Source organism: Gallus gallus, chromosome 6 (assembly GCF_016699485.2).
Source record: "Gallus gallus isolate bGalGal1 chromosome 6, bGalGal1.mat.broiler.GRCg7b, whole genome shotgun sequence".
NCBI classification, from domain to species: Eukaryota; Metazoa; Chordata; class Aves; order Galliformes; family Phasianidae; genus Gallus; species Gallus gallus.
In genome coordinates this window covers 22,034,711-22,058,464 of record NC_052537.1, presented here as the reverse complement: position 1 = coordinate 22,058,464, position 23,754 = coordinate 22,034,711, and the positions used below count along the sequence as shown (strand labels likewise).

Below are 23,754 nucleotides of genomic sequence, written 5' to 3'. Positions count from 1 at the left end.
TATACTTACATGAATAAAAATATATATATGTAGTAGAGTGCAGCAATGCCTGCACCAATGCTATCTCTTCTTCCCCTCTTCATGGTACATATCTAACATCAGGCACAGTGCTAAATATAGCTCTACAGGTTTTCAGTGAAAAACAAAATACTCTTTACACAGTATACAAATGAAGCTGTATTGACACAGATGGCTCAGCCTGTTTGCCTACGAATTTCCCATGAAGCTCTGTCCCACAGAGGAATTAATTTCTTACTTCCTTGAAGAAGTTTCCTGGAACGATTAAAACCATAACCTGTGTACTGCATTGCAGCTTTTCCATTTACCCATGCTACTTTGAAATTCAGAAGAGATTCTGCATTCTCTGTACTTCAGCCCATTCATCCCTGATGATGTTGCATCAAAAGCATAATGGTGTTGATTTAACCACTTAGTTCCCAGCAGCTTGCAAAAGAAGAATCTCTAAACTTTTCAGCTAAGAAAAAGGCCCTTTTAAACTATTCAAATAAGGGTAGGGTTCGTAGTTTAGAAGTTAAACATTGCAGAATCCTTCACTAAGAACTGCTGAAAGGAAGGCAACATCATGACCTCAGTGACATTTTTTGATAAATCTGGGCTTCGAAGCAGTAGCACAAAACTGGAAAGCTGAGAAACAGCCGACAGGTGTACTGTCAAAAAGTATTACAGCATTTTAGGTTTCTTCTTTTTTTTATTCTTTCCCTCTTCAAAACCAAAGCTAATAAAAAAGCAAGAAGAGTATAATTTCTCTCTTTCTTTTTGTATTCTGATTTTGCTGGCAGCTAATTTTTCTCAGTAGTGATGGTAAAAACCTGTATATTACAACTACCACAGTAGAGAAGATGTAGAGTGTTGTAAGCCACAGAAATTCTGGAAAGAAAAAAAAAAACAGAGCATTGAAAATATTTGTCCATAGGTTTAAACAATCTTATTTGGGTTTGATTTCTATAACCACTGCGCATCCCCCCTTCTGATAATTTTTTCATGCTGGGATCTCTAGAGAAATCCTAATCTTTTCACCAAACCCTTGACCTCCTGCTCTCTCACTGCACTCACTTCTGACAAATTTTATCCTTAAAAAAAAAAAATCAACAGGAACAATTTATTTTCTATCTCTCAATTCCATTTAATGAAAACACCTTGGGGTGACCTGAAAATCTTCTACCATTGCCAGACTTCTCAGACAACCACTGCTCTCGTTAAGGTAAGTGGAATATGATGGAATGGGAGAAGGGATGAAAGGCTGCACTTGGGGACAGGCCCAAGAGTCACAGGAGATTTTGGAGGATAGAGGCACATGGCTTCCCAGAAGCTCCAGTCTGCTTAAGAAGGCAAAAGCACAAGCTACAAGAAGAAATGCAGCTTTGCTTGGAATTAAGGGAGTGGGATAACTGAGGAAGAAGCTTTACAGAAATAATAAACAGATAAAAATAGAGTTGCTCCTCAGCAATCATTAATTGTCACAGCTTCACTATTTTCTGTGCAGCATAAAGTCTATCTGCAAGAAGTCTACTTCAATACATACATTTTCCATACAGAATTATGATGGAAATCAGAGAGATCTACAAAATTAGTAATAGTCTTTTAGTATTTTGAAGACCAAAAGTCAGCTGAAGGAAGAGAAATTCCACTAGGACTGTATCAGGAAAGATCAAGTTTGATGACCTGCCATTAAATCCAGTAGAAAGGCTCTCAAACATAACATTTATTCCATCAGATTTTTGTTTGTGTTTTTGTTTGTTTTGTTTTTTAAATCTCTTAACTCATTATACATTAATTAAAGTCCAGGGGTCAAGAATAAGTTCAAATGCATTCTGTCCAGGCTACCTGCACTGAAAGCTGACTGCTTAGCAGTGGGGCATTTGATGATTCACTTCAGACAAAGTGCTGCTCTTTGACATGTTGAAATGTACTCAGTTCCTTTGAACAGTACAAGTAGTAAATGTCAAAAATATCTTAGCTGGCCAGAAAGGCAGAAAAAGAAACAAAACTTATTATTTCCAACATGCTGTATTTCTGACCCAGGAACATTTTGAGTTACCTCCACCTATTATAAATTGAAAATCTTCCAAGTTTAAAGCTGCTTGGAAATGAAGAGAACTGAATAGAAAAAAAAAACTTAGATTAACAATTCATCTGTGAAATGTGTGCAGTCTAAAAAATACAGACATCATAAAGGGCTACAACAATTCTCACAATGGAAGCCAGGAAAATTGTTAATCTATGCGCTGAAAGGAAGCCAGAATTCCTGAAGCTGTATACCCAAGCTTTCAGACTAGCTCCCGTCACACCATATGGTAACAGAAGTCCACTATACTTACAGTAGAACTCCCTGAATTAAAAACAGTAACCTGGGAGAAAGTACTTCAATTTCAGGGAGAATGTATATACATATATATAATATTTTATTATTATTATTTAAGTATAAGAACAGTTTTACTGTGCCACCCAAATCTCCATTTAGCCTAAATTCTTACCTCTGACCAACTGCAGATTTTTACACGAAGATATAACAATGCACATAGTACCCCTGATATAGCCTTCAACTGCAGCATTCTGAGCTGAAGGATATATCTAGATAGTCATGATTAATAATCAAGTAGAATAACATCCAATTTCAAAACAGTGAAATAATATGTGAAAAAGAGTCAACTTCAGTACTGCATAGGCTTAATTCAGTGCTTTTATAACATATATATATAGAGAGAGAGCTAAATGTTATTGTCTTCATACCTGCTTTTTCCATAAGTTAACAACCTTATGCAGAAGTTCATCATCTTCCCTTTGTCCTGGACTGGTGATCAAAAAATCAATATCATGCCCAATCTTCTTACCCCTGAAAGCAATAAATAACAAGAAGAATAAAAGAGTTAAATTCTTGGTGAATTTCACACTACTTTTAAAGACAATATATATATATATATTTGGCTACATTATAAAAAGAGCATCAAGTGATAGCGATGTTTCCTGAAACACAATCAAAATTGAATCTTCTCTTTCTTTTATCAGGTCTGTCAGTTTGCTTTGTTAACTAATAATTTGAAGTTTTGATGCATTTTCTCTGTTGTTCAATTAGATACCGCAGATCCATTTAATGATGTTAAATCCCTTTCTACCCCTTAAGTCTCAGAAAAGAAAGTTTCAGTCATTGCTGGAAAAAAAAATCATAAGCAAAATACTATAACACATCCTAGGAATCCAGCACAGTAACAGCAGAAAAAAACTTGCCAGTCTAAACAATGCAGTCTTAAACATTCTTCTTTTGCTTTTGATGGACATTTTAATGAACAAAAGCGTGATTGTCTTTTCTTTTTTTTTTTTTAATGACAGGCATAATCTCTGAATATTTTACATTTCTTCTCTTTTAAGCATAATGTTGTGTTTTGCAGGGACTGATCTTGGGCTGTTGTTGAATTTTTTATTATTCAATTGTCCTTTTGTTTGGGGGGTTTTCTGAGAAAAATTCAGGCCTAACGTGACTGAAGCTTTTTATTAGACTTACTAGGGATTTAGAATTATATCCATATGCACAGTTTAATCGCAAATGCTCTTAAAGAAAAATGATGTCATAACGTTTCTTTCCTACATTTAAATCTAGACATTCAACTTGCTTTTCATCTAGTTGCAAATTATGTTATGTCTAAGTCATATTAAGATGCAGTTATCACTAGAAAACAGGAAAAAGCAAGCTATCTGGATTGTTTCCTTTCAGAATCATAACATAATTGAGAAAGTCTTAAAATTTATCCTGGATTGCAAAACATCTGAAGACTGCAGAACCAATACAAACTATTCATTGTGTTTGAAATCTTGCAGTAAGGACTGTGTACACATTTATTTATTGGTTGTAATCAGGCCAGCCTATGGAGAAAGCAGAGTCACTTCTGTAGAGGAGATGTTTCTGAAAATAGGTGCAGTATGCAGGAGATGGAGTAAACATCCAGAATCTGAAGTAGTAGCACTTGAATGTAGCATAGCTCCATATCTCCTGTGTTACTTGGAAAGTCTACTCGTGCAGCTATTCACAAGGATATGTGATGTTATAGCTCAGGTATGTTTCAGTTCAATACTGTTTCCAGTATCAAAAGTTGTAAACTGTTACACAAGTAGTGAAAATTGGAACTATCCAAAACAAAATATTTGCTCCTTTGTATTTACTGAAATGATTCCTTCTCTTGAATTAGTGTATAAAACTGAAATTGATTTCTTAGACTTGGAAGTTGGTAGGAATAGAATTGATTGGCAGATGTCTACTACCATTTGTGTGACAGAAATCATCCAACTGATGGATAGTAGAACAGTGTTAGCAGCAAGATATAAGGAAATGAAAACCTAGGTTTCATATTTGACAAGCAGTCTAACTCACTATAATGAAACTATTCTGCCATGTCTGCAGCAAAGTCAAAACTGCTTAAACAGGTGGAAATGATCTAAAAAGAAGTTTCAAACAAAGCATCCGTCTAGCCTTTGAATCTGAACAGCAATTCAAACTCATGAAGTCAGTATTCCAAGTAACAATTTCTAAGGTGCTTCTGTAGGATGACATTCATTATCTCATAAATTACCATAATAATTCAAAATTCTTACATAGCACTTTTTACTCCATGTCTCAAAATGTGTGTTTTTTTTTTTTTTTCCAAAGGGAAGGAACTTAATGTTCCTATCTTAGAGATGCAGAAAGTAGCATAAGAAAACTTGCCTAAATTATTATAAAGAAAAATAATCAAAAGAACGTGGAAACTGATGGAATCAGGAGTTGATTCCTGATTCTTTCTCTGGTACTCAACGCATACTCGATATATGCATATTTTAATCTTGTCTACAGCTGCCTGCCTTAAGCTGGCTGAAATAAACCCAAGATGTTCAACTGGCCATCTATTTTGCATAACAGAGAGCATTTACTGATATACTTGTTATGACTGAAGTTATAATATTTAGAACTGATATAAAAGCATGCAATCAATGTTACTGTCAACCATATTTCAGCTTCTTTTTTGAAATGGTTCTTATTGGGTGAATTTCTGACTGAATTTGTCAGCTGTTACTGGAACGTTTAGTCAGATCTCCACTAGTACCACTTGCAATTTATTTTTTTTTTAATTCCAGATAAATGTATCACCTTCCTTGAAATAGAAAAGCAATTTAGTAAATTCAGAAGCTGTACGATATATACTACTCATGGCTTGTAAGTCATGTTGAAAAGTGCATGTTGGTTCAGACCTTCATTCTGATGAATGTGAAGGGAATGTGGTCATTGATTACAGCAGGGTAAAGCTTTTCCTTGCAAATATATATACACACTATTTTCATATAAGTTTGTATATTTTTGTATTTGTGTATACAAACATACAGCCATGGATATGTGTAAATTCATGTAAAGAGCGTACAGAATCAGATAGAGCCAAGTTACTCTGTCCAAGCTCAAAAAGCATATGTATATGTTTATCAACAATTATTTCCATATGCATGCCAACAGTTTTACTGAAGATGAAGCAAACTGTATACCCTGATATAATAAAGAACTGGAGTTAAACACTACGGTGTTGATATATGATGATCGTCAAATCAGATTTGGAAACCCAGAATTCATTATCCAATTGAGTGCCTCAGAGATGAAACGTAAATCTCTTGTTCATTACCAAAGCTCAAGAGGAATGATGTGGACCTCAGTCTTTTTCAATCCTCACCATATTCAGGAAAGCAGGTTCCTGACACAGAGCTGTAAGTTGCCTCCACCATGACACACCATAACCAAGGATATTAAATACGTATCCTTCACTTAGAAATGAAAACAGTTTGCTTGAAAAACAAACACCAAAATGATGCTGTGTCCACTTGTTTTTATCTTGTACTCGGTAGCCCACTGATTGATACACTGATCCCTCTTATTTTCATTGTCATATTTATCTCAGTTAGGAATACTGGCAATCTTCCTGCTTCACAGGAGGCAGCTCCTCAGTCATCTTCCCTGCCTTCCACAACAGTACAGTTCCAGGACCAGAGTTCAGAAACAGCATTTGAGTCCATGCCAACGTCCACAGGTTATTTACTTACTTGTTATTAGCTCTTGGATTAAAAGCACTCATCCGGGAAGAAGAACACTCAGTCTGATGCTTTCATAGCCAGGTAATTTGTCATCGAGTGAGCCTTATATATGAAATGCAGAGCCAGTGTTTGGTGCAGGAAGGAAAGTCCTGAGAGCTCTCCTCTCTAAATGGGCATTCCAGTCAGCACACTATATCACAGTTTTTCTGGCTCTACAAATCTTCTATTTTATATTGCAAAGTGCCATGAATCCATGCATGCTAGTGGTTTCAGCACACTAATGGGTGGTCAGAGATGGAGAGAGATGATTCTGGCATGTCAGCAAGTACTCCAACCACAAGGCTTTTTTATAAAAATTGAATTATATTATTTAACAAAACTGTTCGGATCCCTTTACATAATCTTTCTTCTTTTATTTAAATCAAAACTTAAATCCTTTTTAGGCTGGAGCTATGTAAGAAAACTCCCACCTTGAAGAACTGAGACTGCAGCTCAGCTTTTGTCCTAATAATCTGTTCAAGCCTGAGAACTACAAAAGACAGAACACTGTTTATTTAGTGTGTTCAATTCTCAGCTGACTAAACTTTTATAAAGCTAATAATGGACTGCAAAGGAACACTTATTTTTAAAGTTGTAGGAGTTTACTTTTTAAAAAAATTTTAATACAAAATCTAGATTCCAAATCATTAAATAATATGAATTAAATTTAAATGTATGGATCAAAGGATAGTATGGTAAAGATAATCATGTTGTCCTGTTCTATAAGTGCAACTTAAGCAAGATTCAATATTTTGGAGTACTACGTATGCAGAGTATTTTGAAACCTCGGGACATCCTACAGCAGCTAACCCATATCAGTGGCAATTCTGATAAACTGGTTTTAGCTGAGGAAAGATAGACTGACATTTCTCTACCACTACCAGAGCTTTCCCATTCGAGGAGCTTAAAGCACCTTTTATACAGTGATGAGTTAGGTGTCAAATCCCAGAAAATCAGTTAGCAAGCTTTGAGCTTACAAAGTGTTCAAGTGGATACAGAAGATGCTTTATTTTCATGTGTTCTTGCATTAGGTAAAACTGCAATCTTTTCTTAACCTTGCAAGTCCTTGAAGCACAAGAAGTACAAAATGATCAACAGCCTACGTTCATAAGAATAACTGCATTTCATGCTCAGTATTTTCTTGGAAACAAAAGCATCAAAGAAAAATCACAGGCAGCACAATACCTCTGGATGGATCTGTCATAACACTGATTTATTATTGCCTTTACTATTGATGCTATGTTGAGCACAGAAATATTACTTCACGATGTTGACACAATAGGCTAGGCCTTGCCTGCAAACTAAGGAAAGAAATTTCTTCAAAACGTCACAGCCTTAAACCTAGATTTGTTCACCACCACTTTCTGTATCTGCTCCCTTCAGTTGTGAAAACCACCTGCAGTAGCAGCACATTTCTTCAACTGTGGTCAGATGGTACCTCTGATATCTGCTGTACTCATAGTACATACGCCTGTAATTTCCAGCTAAACTTGCTACACAATAGTTACCCTTTACTGGTATATTCTGTCCACAGTTCCTCAGTTTTCTATCAGGTCTTTATCATATTGACCTATAATATGTGCTCAGATTTGTTCTTTTTGCTAAATAAAAATGATTTTTCTGATTTCTGATAAGAAATGCAGAGGAATCTTTGTTTTGCTGGCTATTTTTTTTTTTCAACCAGGAATCCACTTTAGTATCAGTTTAGTATCAGAATAAACTTTCCAGTTTATTCTTTCTCCATCTCTGCCATATTCTGTAACTTAATCAACTCTCAAAATAATCTTAGCACAATCACTTGAGCACTCCTGGTGAAAGAAACCACTCAAGATTCAGAAGATAAACAGGAAGATCACCAGATATAACTTTGGCACACTGGCTCAGTCTTCTTGGAGCTTGGACTACAGACAAGCTAACAAATTTGCATTTCTTTTGACAAGAAATTTCCATTTTCTGAATGGAAAACTCTCTGTTTTCCTCCTCATTTTGTAAGTCACATTAAAGTCAGTTCCATCGATTAAGAAAATATTTTCTATCCCTTATTTAGACAAAGTTCTTGTTGACAGTATGCTAGCATTGTAAGTGTGGAGTTATGTGGTGCCTAATCCTTCAGTGTTTGCATGTGAGAACACCACCACTGATATCAGAAGCTGTAATCAAATGCTTGAAGCAAAGAATATATATAAGACCCTGGAGGACTAACAGGTGCTCATTTTCAATATCTGATCAACTGAATTAATAAAGAAACAAAGAGAATTAATTACATAATGAAACTTCAAATCATACACTCATTCAACTGCCAGAAAATATAACAATGAAGTGGGAAGTCAGTGGGACAAAAGTACATTTGCCATAGACATTTCAGGCTTCATTCCATAGGAATATGCCTTTTATTCCTGGTAAAATTGTGGGAAAATATTGTTGATGAAGACATATGAACTCTTAAACACTGGATATTGTCCAACATTCCGAGTTAGTCTGTTTGATAGGCAACAATGTGCTAGAGGGCAACACTGGTGGTTGGTGGAAGGTTGGACTAGGTGATCTCAGAGGTCTTTTTCAGCCTTAATGATTCTATGATGGAACTGGATTGTATTTCTTAAAACAGAAAATTACCAACAATTTTAACTATCAGATTCAGTAGATTGAAATAATATTAAAATATTAACGGATGCTTTACCTGTCTGAGTTACAACATTTACATTGAATAAGAAAAAAACTACTGTTACAAAATAGCTGTGTGAAAAATGTTTGCTACTTGGAGAGTTAGCAAAAATATTATGTCATTGGGGATTTCTATGCAACCAATAAAAGTGGTAAGATTTTCAAACTATTACTTCCTTGATCATTTTAGCATTCAAACACATTTTGATACAGAAGAATAGAAAAATTGATGAAAAGAAACACAGATCAGCACAACATAGAGTAGATAGTGCATGAAGAGTGTGAACAAAATATCATGGGTTATAAATCTCCCTTTCTTCTAAAGAGCTGAGATTAAAAGGAATCCAGATTAAAGTCATCTGCAGAGCAAGTTGAACACTAGACAAATGCTGAAAGCCAATACTGAAAACAAAGACATCCTTTATTTGTAGGAAGAAATACTTCATTGTATGTTAAATTGAGTGCTGTCTTCTCTGCATTCTTGTTTTGGGAAATGCAGGGAGGACAGCTTCTAGACAGACATCCCCAGGTGATTTGAAAATGTGAGTCCATTTGAATATTTCCTTGAATTTAAATGAGCAACATGCATAAAACATCTAGGAAGACCAAATGAAATTGCTGAAGCAATGATTGTGTGGCAATGAGAAAGGGATTAAATGTTGCAGAACATTACACATAGCTGCAGGAACAAACTACAGTACGGCACAGTGAACTTTTGTTTAGGTAGCACAGAGACCTAGAATAAGAAGCACAATCACCCCTTTAAGACACAGCAAACATAGATGCCATAAAAATATATGATCCGGGGGGAGATCTACAGTATCATTAGCATGCATAGTCAAACATACAACAATAGCTATATGGAAACACCCACACATATGCATATATAGTTCAAATGTTTCTGACTCTTCCAATATTTATGTCATATTTTTACTCTAGGGAGGCATCCTCTGCACTGGGTCTGATTTAACTCCCACTGTACAAGTAATGTCAAATTACTGTGTGGTATAAACTGAGTTTGATCAAAGAGAAGCAGCATAGTAATTCTGTCTCTAGTAACCACAGACATGATTAAGGTACCACTAACAGTCTTCCACCAGTATATGCCTTCTCAGAAAAAGAGGGAAAGAAATTCCAAGTCCTAGGTACTTCGCATGTTTGTGAGTTTGCTTATTAAGCAGACTTTGATGAGACACAGAACTAGAGAAGGACAATTTCTTACAGCCAGATATGAAAACAATTCTGAGTTACTTTAACTCAAACTACAAAGAGCTACACTCTTCTGGTGAACCCTATCATAAGGAAAACAAACAAACAAACAACTGTTAAAATTTAGTTGGAAGTACTGGATTGTAACACTGCTAGAGATGGTAACCTAGTGAAGGTAACATCCTGGACCGCTTAAAGTCCAGAAGAGAAAAACTCAGTTAATTACAAAGTAATCAGAAATGACATTCATGATTTGTTCTCGACTGGAACACTACAGATTTTAATGTCATTTTGAACAAGTAAACTAATGTTCCCATTCAAGAGTAAGTTACTAGCAGTTTAATAAAAAATACAAAGTAGAGTAATAAATAAAACTGGCAGCTTTTACATAAGTTAATTTAGTGAATACATAATTAAATCAGAAATTAATTATTTCAACACTGTCTTCTGAGATATTTTTCAGGACTGCAATCTGGACCTAGAGTCAGCTTCATTGATGCAAAAGGTCATTCACCTCTGTGACGTATGTAGATAATACAGTGACAAGAAAGAACAAGGCATGTTCTAAGGAGTAGAATAGAAGGAGATCAGTAAAATTGCTTCTGCAATTGTGACTTCATGGTGAAAGATTTTGCTGAATAGAAGAAATGACAAAGTTTCTGAGCATTTGCAACAACAAGAACTAGGTAAACAGCTAAAGAAAAGTTTAAAGATTGCCTTGTTTGTGATAGAAATATTCTTCCAGTTTACAAGAAAATGCTGTAACATTTATATGAGGTTATTTCCTCTGAAACTCTCTATTATGTATTCTGATCAATACTGTACAGAGTATTAACAGCCTGAGTAGTATAGCATAAATTATATCAGCCTGTTGCTATCATAAATGACCAGCTAAACCCAGTATACCACACATAAACTACTCTTAAAATCACTCAGCTTTAGCTCAGCAGTTGTTCTTAATATTCAGGTCAGCTTCATATTTTCAAAACAGCATTTAGATTCAAGTGTCAACACAACATTGATTCACATACATATATAACAGATAGCAAGAAAATAAATGCTCACTGAAGTGCAAAAGCAGCTCAAGCAAAGTTAACAATCCAAAAACACTGACACAGAGAAAACAGAGAACAGAAGATAGAAAGTAACTGTTCACAGGTCTGACTTGCAACATGCTCTGATTACTTTGTCAGCAGAGGGAGAGTGGAAGAAGAGCATTCAGCCAAAATAAACTAAGGGCACTTGACCATGTCAAACTCTACAACAACTTCTTTTGCTCTCTAGGCTCATGATCTTTTTACTTCCATCATACATGGCAGAGACGGAAAACTGGAGAAGACACTACTGGCAAGATTTCATTTTATCGTTCATCTAATTTGATGAGTCGCAAGTGTACATCTTCCACCAAAGCAGAGAGGTAGTAAGATTACCCACAGCTTGAGGTAGTTACACATACATTTTGAAGCTGGATCCTGATTTGAGTGCCTGGCATTTCAGTCACTGTGGCGGACTTGGTTTGCACAAGATTAAGGCCGTCAATGAAAAATGATTTAAATATATTAGGAAATCTAAACCCAAGCTGACCCAAAAGTTGTGTTCAATATCAAAATAAAATTTTGGAACCTCTGTCCTTAGGGATAATTTTTCTCTGGTTGTACAGCACAGAGCTCCTTGGAGGCATACCTAATAGCTGTGAGATGTTTTAATAGGATGCTGATTAATGGCTGAAATAGTAATAATCAAATCAAATTAACAGAAATAAATTCTGCCACCAGCAAAGACAATTAAATGTAAATTTGACTTCACAATACATCTAACTAAAAAGATAACCTAGAGTTATGAGACATACTCTGACTTCTTTAGAGGCAATTTTTGTGTAAAAACAGAATGCTGTAGCTTTTCTTACAAAAGAAAGCTTTGTAGCTTATTCTGAAGAATTATTTTTGCATCAATTTAATAATAAAGTAATTTTGGATTAGGCTGCCTCCAAAATGAAAACAACAGAAACTAAGCCAGCATTCTCCTGGACAGCTATAAATCAGGCTTCTGTTCTACAAAGGTTTAAATTGCCAAATATGGCATTTAGAAACTCTTTCACATAGCCAAGTTGTCCAAAACAGACTCAGCTGAGCTGTGTAAGTATTTGGCAAAGGTTAACAGGTGTCCTCCTAGAATTGCTTGAGGATGGACACTTCATTAAAATGTTACTTTTCTTGCTCAGTGCAACACTAATTCTAATTAATCAGAGGCAGAACTCTATTCTCTATAGCTGTGGAAGACATTTATTTCATTTTTGAAGTTAATTCAACTCTGTGCTGAAGCAGCTGCGGAAAAATCCTTTTCCCTCTAGGAGCAGAAAAATTATTTATAAAACATAAGGGAATATAGTTTTAATATAGCATACACAAAACCAGCACTTTCACTTTTATTTATTCAGCAGGATACAAATGCTATGGAGCATCAGTAGCTGCTGTTAAAAGAGAACTTCAGGAAAACACCCAACAATGCAGACAATGCATTAATTGTGATCATCTTTCTTGTGTCAACTTAGGGTAATGCCTCAGCTGCTGTATCACATCTTGGCATATTTCTGTGAGCTGGGCTCTGATGGGGAAAAAATCACTGAGGCATGGAGACTTAGTGCAAAACCTGTGCAGTACCAGTTAAATCTTACATAAAACCTAATTTCACCCTCAGTGACTACACTGCCTCAAAGAAGTATAGCAACGTGTGCCATTCGCCTGATCTCATTAAATATACTTTCAAAGACCAAGTATATGCTATGCCTGACGGTGTGTGCCTTTTAATTTTCTGACCCAAAAGAAACCTAGACAATATATCTCAGAGCACAAGACACCTGGGTATTTCTCTTCATGTTGTGCTGATGTCTTTTTTCAAGTTTACTTTAGCAGATATTTGATGTTACTTTCTCACAATAAGAAAAGACAAAGAATGGTTATTCAATGAAAGACTTAAATAACTTACTGTATTACTAAAAGCAAATTATCCATTGATACATAAAGTTGTATCACGTTATCTGTATTAAAAACTACTTAATGAGTTAAAAATACTATAATGTGAAAATGCTGAAAAGATTCCTTCACCCACCTCTTTAATGGAAGACTGATGAATAGTGAAATTGACAATAAAACCAGTCCATACCAGCTTTGTTACTCCTGAGAGACTGCAAAATAGGTGAATGGCCATGCAGGAATTTAACCATCTGCTTCTTAATTAGAAAGTATGGCTATTTCTAGGTATTATAACAGTTGCACTACTTAAATGACATAATTGTCTTCCAGCTTTCAGCAACACAAATGTCTAAATGTGGCTGTCATCAATTATACCCTGATGATGAATATTTGTCTCTGGCTTGTGTACAACACTTCTTGCTACTAACAGCTCTAGACTGCCTGAATTCTGTATTTCACATAAATTCACCAACCAAAACAAAGCTATGCTTAAGCTTTGATTCACCAAGAGTGCTGTCTCAATTTATGTAAATATTGCAACTGTACCTGGAAGCTCTCCATATAATTTCAAACTTTTAAAGCTCATGAAATGTACCATACCAATCTGTCACAATTTTATTTAAAGTAATAAAATGTATTGCTGAAGTTTTGTTTTTGCTGTCTTGGCAATTCCTTTAAATTATACTCCATTCCAATCAAGAATTTCAGATGACATCATAGAAACTTCCTGCATGCATAAATAAATGCTGAAGCAAAACCCTTTCAACACTATTTGAAAAACATATTCACTCTAGTGAGTACTGATGTGGTTTTGAGAGCTCATACACTCTGCTCAAAGCTAAAGGCATAGAGATGATGCTTTAGTCTTAAGTCACCAATCTAGTTTGCAAGTGCAAATTCTACTGTCATCATTTTCTGGCACAACATGCAGCAAATTCTCACTCTTAAATGCTCTATGACAGACGTATAGTAACTTTGGTTACCAAGAATAGTAAAATTTTAATTATTCTGAAATCTGAAGGAGGAAAACAAAATTCCAATATATATTAAGTATTAAGGCTGAACTGAGGATAAGGTGCAGACCAGGCTTGCCCAGATAACTTGAAATACCTAGTGTCTTCTTCTGGCTTAATTCAAAGGCTTAAAGACTGTAGAATTACGCATACTATGAACCAAGGAAATTCAACTACTAATGAGAGATCAGTGCACCCGAAAACACTAGATGTCTCCAAGAACATGATGATCTTTGTAAAAAATAATAATAATAATTTTAAAAGAAAGCAAAGGAAATGACTTCTCCCTCTCTCTGCCAAGAAACATGAGATAATTAAAAGAGAGCATTGAGATTTATAGGACTCCATATGGTCTTCCTCTACAAGAACCCTGAGTGAACATATGTAAACATTTATGTTCCCTGACTTCTTTGGAGTTGACAGATGACTTGCACTTCTCAGGACAAGGTCCCAAAAACCAGGAGAGTTGAAATCTTACAGATCTGGATTAACTACTGTATAGAGACATTGCTCTGATTCAATACTAATTCAAGTGCTGTGTTCACTTTCTGATGATGTTCTGCCACCAAGTCAAATTTACCATCATGATGTATTTAGATGCGGGAAATCAAGCTGGCTATAGATAGCACATGTACTCCAACTGCCTGCAGGTGGAACCAAACAGATGAAATGCATTGACAGTCTGGATTTGTAAGTCAAAGTTTTCTTTGTTTTTGTTTTTTGTTGTTGTTGTTTCCATCTCAGCTGGTACACAATCTACTGAGGTGACACATTTTAAATAGCATTAGCTGCAAACTGCAAACTCAAATGTCAGCTAAACTATATATATATTACTAGAAAAATAATCCAGTGATATCCAGAATCATTAATAATTCAGAAAGGAAAACAGGTCAGCTGCATTCAAATTATTCACTGAAATAAGTAGACAATAGTCTACATTATTAATTATGAAAGCTGTACATTTTGTAAAATGTTTATTAAGCTATTTGTCACATTTATATTTTTTAACATAAAATAAATGATTTTGCAACAAAGGAAGTTTCCATTTAATAGTTTAGATTTTATTGTCCAAAACAGAATTGGCTAGTTCAGAATTTCTACTCTATTTACTTAGAATCTCATCATTAATATACATAATTTTTAAGACATTATATATTTTGAAAGAAAAAAAAGGGTTTTATACTGTCACTATAAGAAAATTAACAAAGTTTCATAGCAATATTTTTGCTGTGTTGAAGCTTTCTGGTTGTAGAATTAAAATTGTGCATTCAAACCCACCTGATTTTGATTCTCTATAGCTAACTCCCTTGAGAGTTTCAAATGGGTTATTTACCTTTGCTATATTCCTTTGTCACAGAAAATTTGTCAAGATGTTCTTTACTACGCATGACTGCTTTGGCATTTCCAAAAATCAAAGTGTTCACTTTGAATGATTTAAAAGACAAATATTAATACTTATGCAAGGAAGGAAATGAGTGCATTTCCTGGATGTCTGAATTATATTAGATGTTCAGCCTGGGTTTCACTTATTGGGAAGTGATGGGACAATCTATAGAATCAACCTACCATAAAAAGAAAGGTTTCTATGTGCTTCCTGCTCAGCTGTACTGGAAGTTATATAAACATGACAGATTTTCTATTAAAATTCCTTGAACTGAGAAATAAATTACTTGCAACCACCACACAGAAAAAAAAAAAAAGACGACAGTAACATCTCACCCCACCCCAACTCCTAAAATAAAATAAGATAGAGACTTCTGTTTGAGCTGGTAGTATGATTGCCGTTGGGTTCAAGTAACTGTTTATGCATGTGACTCAGTCACAAAGACAGGACAATCTAATTTGTGAAGTCAAATTCTACTTAGTTGTGGCTATTTTAAGGTATTTTATTCATCCATTCCATATAATAACATAAGATATCTGTTAATTTAAAATTTAAATAGTTGTGTCATTGCTATCGTACAGCCACAGACTGGTGAGTTTGAGTCTAGACTTCCTATCTATCATGAAAATAACTACTGAAGTACTACTGAAAAAATAGTATACATAGTGTAAACCAGATGTGTATGAACCACACCTTTGGTTTTAATGACTCTGCTCTCTTTCTGGAAATTTTAAAGTGAACTGTTTCATCTTTGCAGGCTGACATTCTCCATAACTACGCTTACATATTCCTGTTGCAAGTAAGGTAGTTTGGGATTTTACAGAAGCAACAGTCTGGAGAAAATGAGCTAATTGTCTTTTGAGACATAATTTGGACTGTGTAATCCACTAAATTGATCTGAGGGAAGAAGAGTTTATTCTTAACCTTTGGGATTAAATTAGAAAACTAAACAATTACAGAAAAAAGCAATATTTACAATTAAAGGGAAAATATTTTACACCAGAATTATGAGATACAACAAATATGCTAATTTCACCATAACTTTTTCAAATATAAATTGAAATTAAAAACTTGTCAGCTGGTACATCAGTGTTTTGCCAAGACAGTTGCATTGTGTGATAGCACTCTATTAGCCAGCAGTTTCCCAGAGCTGAAACGGTTATACTTTTTGGGCCAAAGTATGTTATTCCATTTTAGAAAAGCATTTAAAGAGTAGAGGCAAAGGAATACTGCATCTCCACAGAGAAAGGCTACTAATATACTCTAAAAGTATAAGCATACTGGAAAACTCTTTTAAAGTACAAAGAAGGCTATCTACCTCCTATCTTAAATAAATTGCACCACAGTGAAATCTTGTTACTCTCCTTTACAAAATTCCCTTGCTCTGCTTCAAGGCTTAGTTGATTAAATACTAAACTGAAATTTTCTGTGATTATTCTTAACCAAGTTTTGGTAACTCCCAAACCATGGCAATGAGATATTCCGTATGAGAACAAAACTTTTGAGCATTCTCTCTGTGGCCTTTTTCCTGATCCAGACATTATAGAGTTCTAACCACATATTTTTAGAGACAATCTGAAAGAGTTAGTCATGTCATATTTCTCTAAAAAACTTGATCTGACTTCTTTATGAATATAATCTTTTTAAATCTGCACTGGGTTGCAATATGCCCAAAATAACAGGACATCCTGAGAGTGTCTTCATGTTCTGATTGTAACTACATTTGTTTATTTCTTTAGGTGAAATATGAAGATGCATTTCCTGGGTCACTACTACTTGTCATGCAAATCATCAAAGAATCACATGTGAAAAAACATTTTTTTTTCTGTTATGATACAACTGAGATCAAGGTCAAGACTCTCACTGACATTTTTAATAGAAGATACCAATAGGTTCTTCAGATTTCATTTATGATATTCAAATGCTGGATACATTACCTACATTTACTGATCTGGAATGCAGTACTCTTAATACTAGTGATTCAAATGTATAGTACAAAATCAATATTGAGACATTTCATGAGCAACAGTTTAATGAGGATAATGTTACCAATGCAGATAATCTACAAGCAACTGGATGCAGTAACCTACGCAACAGGATCAAGTAACCAAGAGTATTTGCTCTGTTTACTCACTAGAACTGTGTCTAGATATACGATGCCAAACCAAAAGGCACATTTTCTGCAGACTTTGATTATTTACATAACATAAAGGATTTAAGGTTATTAGTTTACAAACTAATATGTGAGGTTATTAGTTTACAAACTAAGATTTTATAAACTTGCATGTAAGAGACATCTCATAAGGTTTCAATGACTTATTTTTTTTGTTCTCCACAATAATCCTTTACAAATTCTATGAAATGGCTATCATAGCCAATGATTATAACTGAGCTTATCTTACCAGGTTCAGCTGCTCTCTATTTAGTGCAGATTTTTTCATTCTTCAGTAATATATCCTGATAAATATCTATCCAATTCCCCCACAACATAGCAACAATCCATGATAAATTCCACCATCCTCAAATTAAAAGCAACAAAAAGGACTATTTCTGACTACCTCTTGTAGCAGGCATTTCCTATATGATTTATTTTTAACCTTTTAAATCTTATCCTTGTTACATGACATGTAGAAAATGTCCTTTCTGACTCTCATCCTAACCAAAAACATTTTGCTAGCAGTTACCTCCTCATTATCATGTCCACACACCACCAGCATGATCATGTCACACTTAATTACAATGTTATGGCTGCTCTTGCTCACAGGGATCTGTGAAACATACCCTCTGGTTGCTCTAAGCATAATACAGGGTCATGGATGCTGGCACCTTTCCTCGCGATTATCTGTCAGGAAAACGTCATTCTTTGTGCTGTCGACTGTCTTTACAGCAGCTACACAGTCTACAATAAACTTTGACTTTTACTAAGCAGTAAACGTGCAGTGAGTAGGCTGTGCTACAAATAGCCTGTTCTCAAGCCAGCTTTCTAGGAATAAAACCATGATAAAAACAATGCAGCATATTACATATTTTAATTAGAACTGTGTTTTAATCTCTTTACTCCTAACAACAGGCATTTGATCCTGCAAACACTGACTGGCCTGGCATCTGAGGCTGCCAAATCTCTTTGGCAAACAATGACTCATAGGATAACGTTATTCAGCTTAGAACTGCTCACCAACAGAGTGCAAAATATTCAGAACAACTTCATCTCTAGTGTACATGCCTTGAGACATTTATGAGTAAAACATACTAATAAATAGAATTATCTTACTACATGAACAGCAAGAAATATACTTGGAGACAAATGATGCATCAGAAAGCTCCAAGTGAGGAATGACCATTGAAAGAGAACCACACAGACAAAACATAATAAATTGTATCCACTTCTGTCCTGAACTGCTTAGGGGCACACACCAGCGCTTGTAAGCAGAAGACATGCTTAAGTAGTTGTCCAAAAAAAAAAAAAAAACCAAGAAATAGGCACTTGTTTTCTGTTAAACCTACGCATGCCTGATTGCAAACTGACTAAGTGTGATTAACACTATTTTTTTTTTTAACCCATTAACTAAATCTCTTATTTAGAGATGTTGCAGCTCTTTCTAATGCTGGGAACTTAGCCTGGGACAGCTGGCAGAGTTTTTTCTGTTGGACAAAAGTACCAGTTTCTTCTGCAGGTCTCTTGATGTTACAAAGATCCATGCCTCAAGAATAGAGAGGAGACAAAATTCAACAGAATCTTTATCGCTGCTATCACATTCACACAGAAACACTAGTGCATGCACCAAGGGTGCACACATGCACCAAGCACTTGTTCAGTGAAGTCAAAGGCAAAAAAAAAAAAGCATCCGGCATTTGAACGTGATGCGCCAGACTTCCTCAAAGATTCTGTGTTGAACTTGGTTACTGAGACACTCTGTTGTGGCAGCTCTTCTTTTCCTGCTTTACTAAGCAGTAACCTATATCCTTCAGGTGCATATGGAGAAGAGTCTAGGAACAGTCATGAAGGGGAAAATCGATCACAGAAGAACTGCTGAGCTCAGAATAATCTGAAGTTGAATCAAAGTCCCATAAACAGCGTATCTCAAAGAAATCTTGCTGCTTCTTTGGATAAACGTTCACATACCAAAATAGAACTTTTAGCTTTCGCTTGTACTTGCAACCTTCATGAGCTAAGTGAGAAGATAAAGCTCAGAAACAGTAATGAGGCCACATAGGGCCTTTTCCTTCACCTCCATTTGGTGAAAGGATGAGCTCATTAAAGATTTTAAGTGTGAACTGGATTTTCTCCAAGTTATATGCGTGGTCTGCTCAAAGAGAAGGGATAATTTTCAATTGCTCTAAACAACTTTTTAATTACTATCTGTCCCCTTTCATTCCATTCCCACCTTGAGTTGCTGGGATTTTGGAAGGCATCTTTTCTAGCAAGCTACCCCAAGGAAATTATTTTGTAGTGGAAAAACTAAGAACTAGAATTATCCAACAAACTGCACACCCCATCTGATCAAGGTCATACATATCTTGGCTTTGACCCCTAGTCTTTATGGTTTTCTTTTATGTTGTCACTTCTTCTGAAAATTCTTCTATTTTTCTTTTTAGCTTTCTACTTCATTTTTCCCTGAATACATTCCACTCTCTCCACTATCACAAGTCCTCCTTGAACCTAGAGCTCTATAACTTTAAGATTTTTTACTTACCAATTTTATGTATCATCATGAATATATTTTATCTTACGGTTATTTGTGATTCAGCCTGTAAAACCCTTAGTGCTCATCCATTTACAGCGAACACTTTACAAGTAGTGTATTTTAAATATCCTACTTCAACATACTTCCTGGACAGAGAGTTAAAATCCATCTGTTTAAATTCACAGGCTGAGCATTTCAAAAAATCAATGCAGGATATTATCTGTCTTCATGCCAAACCTTTACAATAGACAATCTCATTATTGTGACTTCTCTGATTATTGTGACTATTCCTGCTTCATAGCAGGGCATTTGCCCATGCAAAATGCAAAAAATAAAAATCAAAAATCACTAATGACTGAGCAATATTTGCTAGAGCTTGCTTTTGTTACAAATTCTGAACGATAACTATAGTTGATGGTTTATTCTCTCTCTAATCACTAAGTCTGTTATTTATAATAAGGATTTAGCAGAGTGTGTCAGGAATATGTGATAAAACAGAAGGATTTGTATGGAGAATATAAATGAAAAGGAAATGTTTTAGTCCAAGTTGCCATTTCAATTTCTTGGCCAAAACCCAAATCAAAATATTCCAGTGCACTTCAAATGCCATTGCTTCATACAAGTTTCTGTACCTCTGACCACAGTTTGCAGACTCCGTATGAGCACTATTTTGTGAACTTCAAATTAACTGCAACACAGATAACACAACTCTGCTACAGAGTAGTTCTAAGGTTATCATCATTGATCTTGCCTGAGATTTTCTCATAAAGTGTTACTTTTTGTTCTCGCTACAGATTTTGAAAATAAAGCTTATTCAATCTGTGAATACATCTCTGTTCATTGTAATGTCAGGTACCAATTATCTGTACAACTTCCTTTTAATCAGAACAGCTTTTATACCCCTGTGGCATATCATACTAATATACTCCCAAATTACCAAAATATTCAAAGAGAAACAGTTCACCTTTAGCGTAGGAAAAAAATTTTCCAGTTAATAAACTTAAACTAATAAATCCAGTTTAGCACAATCGGTATACTCTGTAACATGCTATATCTGACCCCTTCCCACACCCCATCCCCAGACTGTATCTTATAACAGCGTCTAGAGCCACTGGATTTGATTTGAATTTTTTTGAAATGAAATGGTATCCTACTCAAACCATATCAGCACGATGCTGTGCTGATGGACAGCACATGTACAGTACTATGGAAAAGACAGTTTGTGAACTTATTTAATAAATGAGCTTTATGCTCACTGAAAAAGGACACTACCTGGGAGAAACCTGTTCAAGAAAATGAGGATGATATTCCCTTCCAAAAATGTAGCTTTTTGTATAAGTCATCCTGGAATTTTGTCATTTACATCTTTTATTTTCCTAATAATAACAGTAATTAGTACTGTATATGCCAATTGTTCTAACATGGTAAATAGTTTTAACGTTAACCTAACCTAATAAGTTTAATCTAATAAAAACACAACCATTTTTATTGCTACTTGTATTAAAATGGAAATGGCCAGCAGAATATAGGTTATTAAGTATACTTATTTTATAAGTACAGTGGAACTATATGTAGGTATATAATGTCTTTTCATAACTTCAAACCATTCACTTTGGCAAACTCATCCAGGAAATTGTCTAAATAATGAAAAACTTGTTTTAACGTTTTGGAATTCTTTACAGCATATTATCTTAAAGAGCGCCACTGCAATGCACAGCTGGAGTTTGGAGTTCAGAGTGCTGTTATTTGTACTGACAGCTGTCACTGCTTCTTTCCACTTAGGTGATTCTAATGAGCCAGCCATCAAGATAGATTGGTATTTGTTTCAGAGCTAGGACTTCACATCAGGAGGAAGCAAGGTACTTGTGTGCGTGCTTATAACTTGATATTCCTACAAGCATCTAAAAGGGCAAAACTGAGGTCAGAATGGAAATCTTCTCTAGTGGATGACATTACCATTCTCTTACACTTTGACAACCAAAGCAAACGGAAATGATGCATCTACAGTACAAATCTTCCTCATCCCAGCTCTTCTAAATAGCAGACAGCCCAGACTGCTTTTGTTATATCCCATGCTGAGCATTCAACCCAGAGGCCTTCTTCCCCATGCATGCCCCCACACATAGTAAAAGTTTTATCACAGTAGGCAGTCTCTCTTACACAGTGAAGGTTTTGAGGAACCGAAACAAGAACAATCACGCAGCTACAGAAGCATAAAAGATGCTTTTCAATGAGCTATAGAAGATTTCTAAACATAGAAAATCCATACACTTTTTAGAGATTAAGATTATTTGCTAGGTGTCAGAATAAATTCACTAGGGAACTCAGCACTATTAGCTATTTTTTTCCTCAACATTTCTTAAAAAGCTTTTAATGCATTTAAATTATTGGAAAATAATGTTGCATCTTTCTTAAAGTCTTATTTAGATCTTTTTCAAAGCAAAACAAAGATCCTGCAATACCTTCTGTCTCATCTCCACAAAATCTTCACCAACACTGGACAAAGAAAATGTTTTTTTGACATTGCATCTCAGTAGATAGACTAAATGAGCTGTGAATATCAGCATTTAACCAATGAAGAGAGATCTTTATTTATTTAAAATCTATCAGATCTGCTTCACCAATAAGGCTAATTGAAAAGGCTATTCAGGTCAGCTGTGATATTAGAAGACAAGTGAATCACATTCAGTGCTACTTAAAGGACATGAATGGACTAAAAGAAAAATTAAACCATGGCCATTAAAATTTAATTTGACTTACTAAAGACATTAACATTTTGGTTTTATGCAGCAGCAAGCATTCTGAACATATTTGCACATAATTCAGAAACCCAGAATTGTCAAATGCTTGACCCTTATGCAACAAAAATTATTGAAAGTAACCTTAAAGGGCAAATAAGAAAAGCAAAAAGGAGAAAAATTCTTTGAACACTGTGGTTATGTCATTCTGCTTTTTCTTTACGTATAAGCAGTCATAGTATAGATGTTTACACTTATGCATGCACACATACATGCAGAAATTATCTGCTCATAGTGAGTCTCTGTTATACTGACTCACTCTTCTTTTATTATTGCTACTTTCAAACTTTTGTAAACTCATAAACCGTTGACATTCTCTTACCTGATCTATCAGCAAGATTTTCTGAAGCTGAGCAATTCTGCCACAGATAATGGCCAAATTGATCTAAGTAGTTACCTTAACAGCCTCATCTCAACTGGAATTTTTCTTTCATGCCCTACTTTAAGTTCTTATAGGATAGGGTAAAGCAACTTACTTGCTATTTCTTATCGAAGCCAGTTAAAGTCCTATAAAATTTAACTTTGTATTAATTGCACACATGGATGGATACGTGGATTGAGCAGTGCAGTTGACACCCTAGAGGGAAAGAATGCTATCCAGAGGGACCAGGACAGGCTTAAGAGGTAGGCCCATGCCAACCTCATGAAGTTCAACAAGGCCAAGTGTAAGGTCCTACATCTAGGTCGGGACAATCTCAAACACAGATAAAGGTTGGGCAGAGAATGGCTTGATAGTGGCCCTGAGGAGAAGGATTTGGGAGTGCTGATTAATGAGAGATTCAACATGAGCCAGCAATGTGAGGTTGCAGCCCAGAAAGCCAACCATATCCTGGGTCACATCAAGAGAAGTGTGACCAGCAGGTTGAGAGAGGTGATTCTGTCCCTCTACTGTGCTCTTGTGAGACCCCACCCAGAGTACTGTGTCCA

General features: G+C 35.3%; 1 protein-coding gene across 3 annotated transcripts in view; it reads right to left on the bottom strand.

The window, feature by feature from the left end:
- DNTT (DNA nucleotidylexotransferase) overlaps positions 1 to 23,754 on the bottom strand; it is a 110,160-nt gene that overhangs the window by 27,891 nt on the left and 58,515 nt on the right. For all 3 annotated transcript variants that reach the window (XM_046942769.1, NM_205389.3, XM_040702307.2), the window contains one exon: positions 2,752 to 2,854. In XM_046942769.1, coding sequence (XP_046798725.1) covers positions 2,752 to 2,854 — 103 coding nt within the window. The remainder of the gene's footprint in view (positions 1 to 2,751; positions 2,855 to 23,754) is intronic.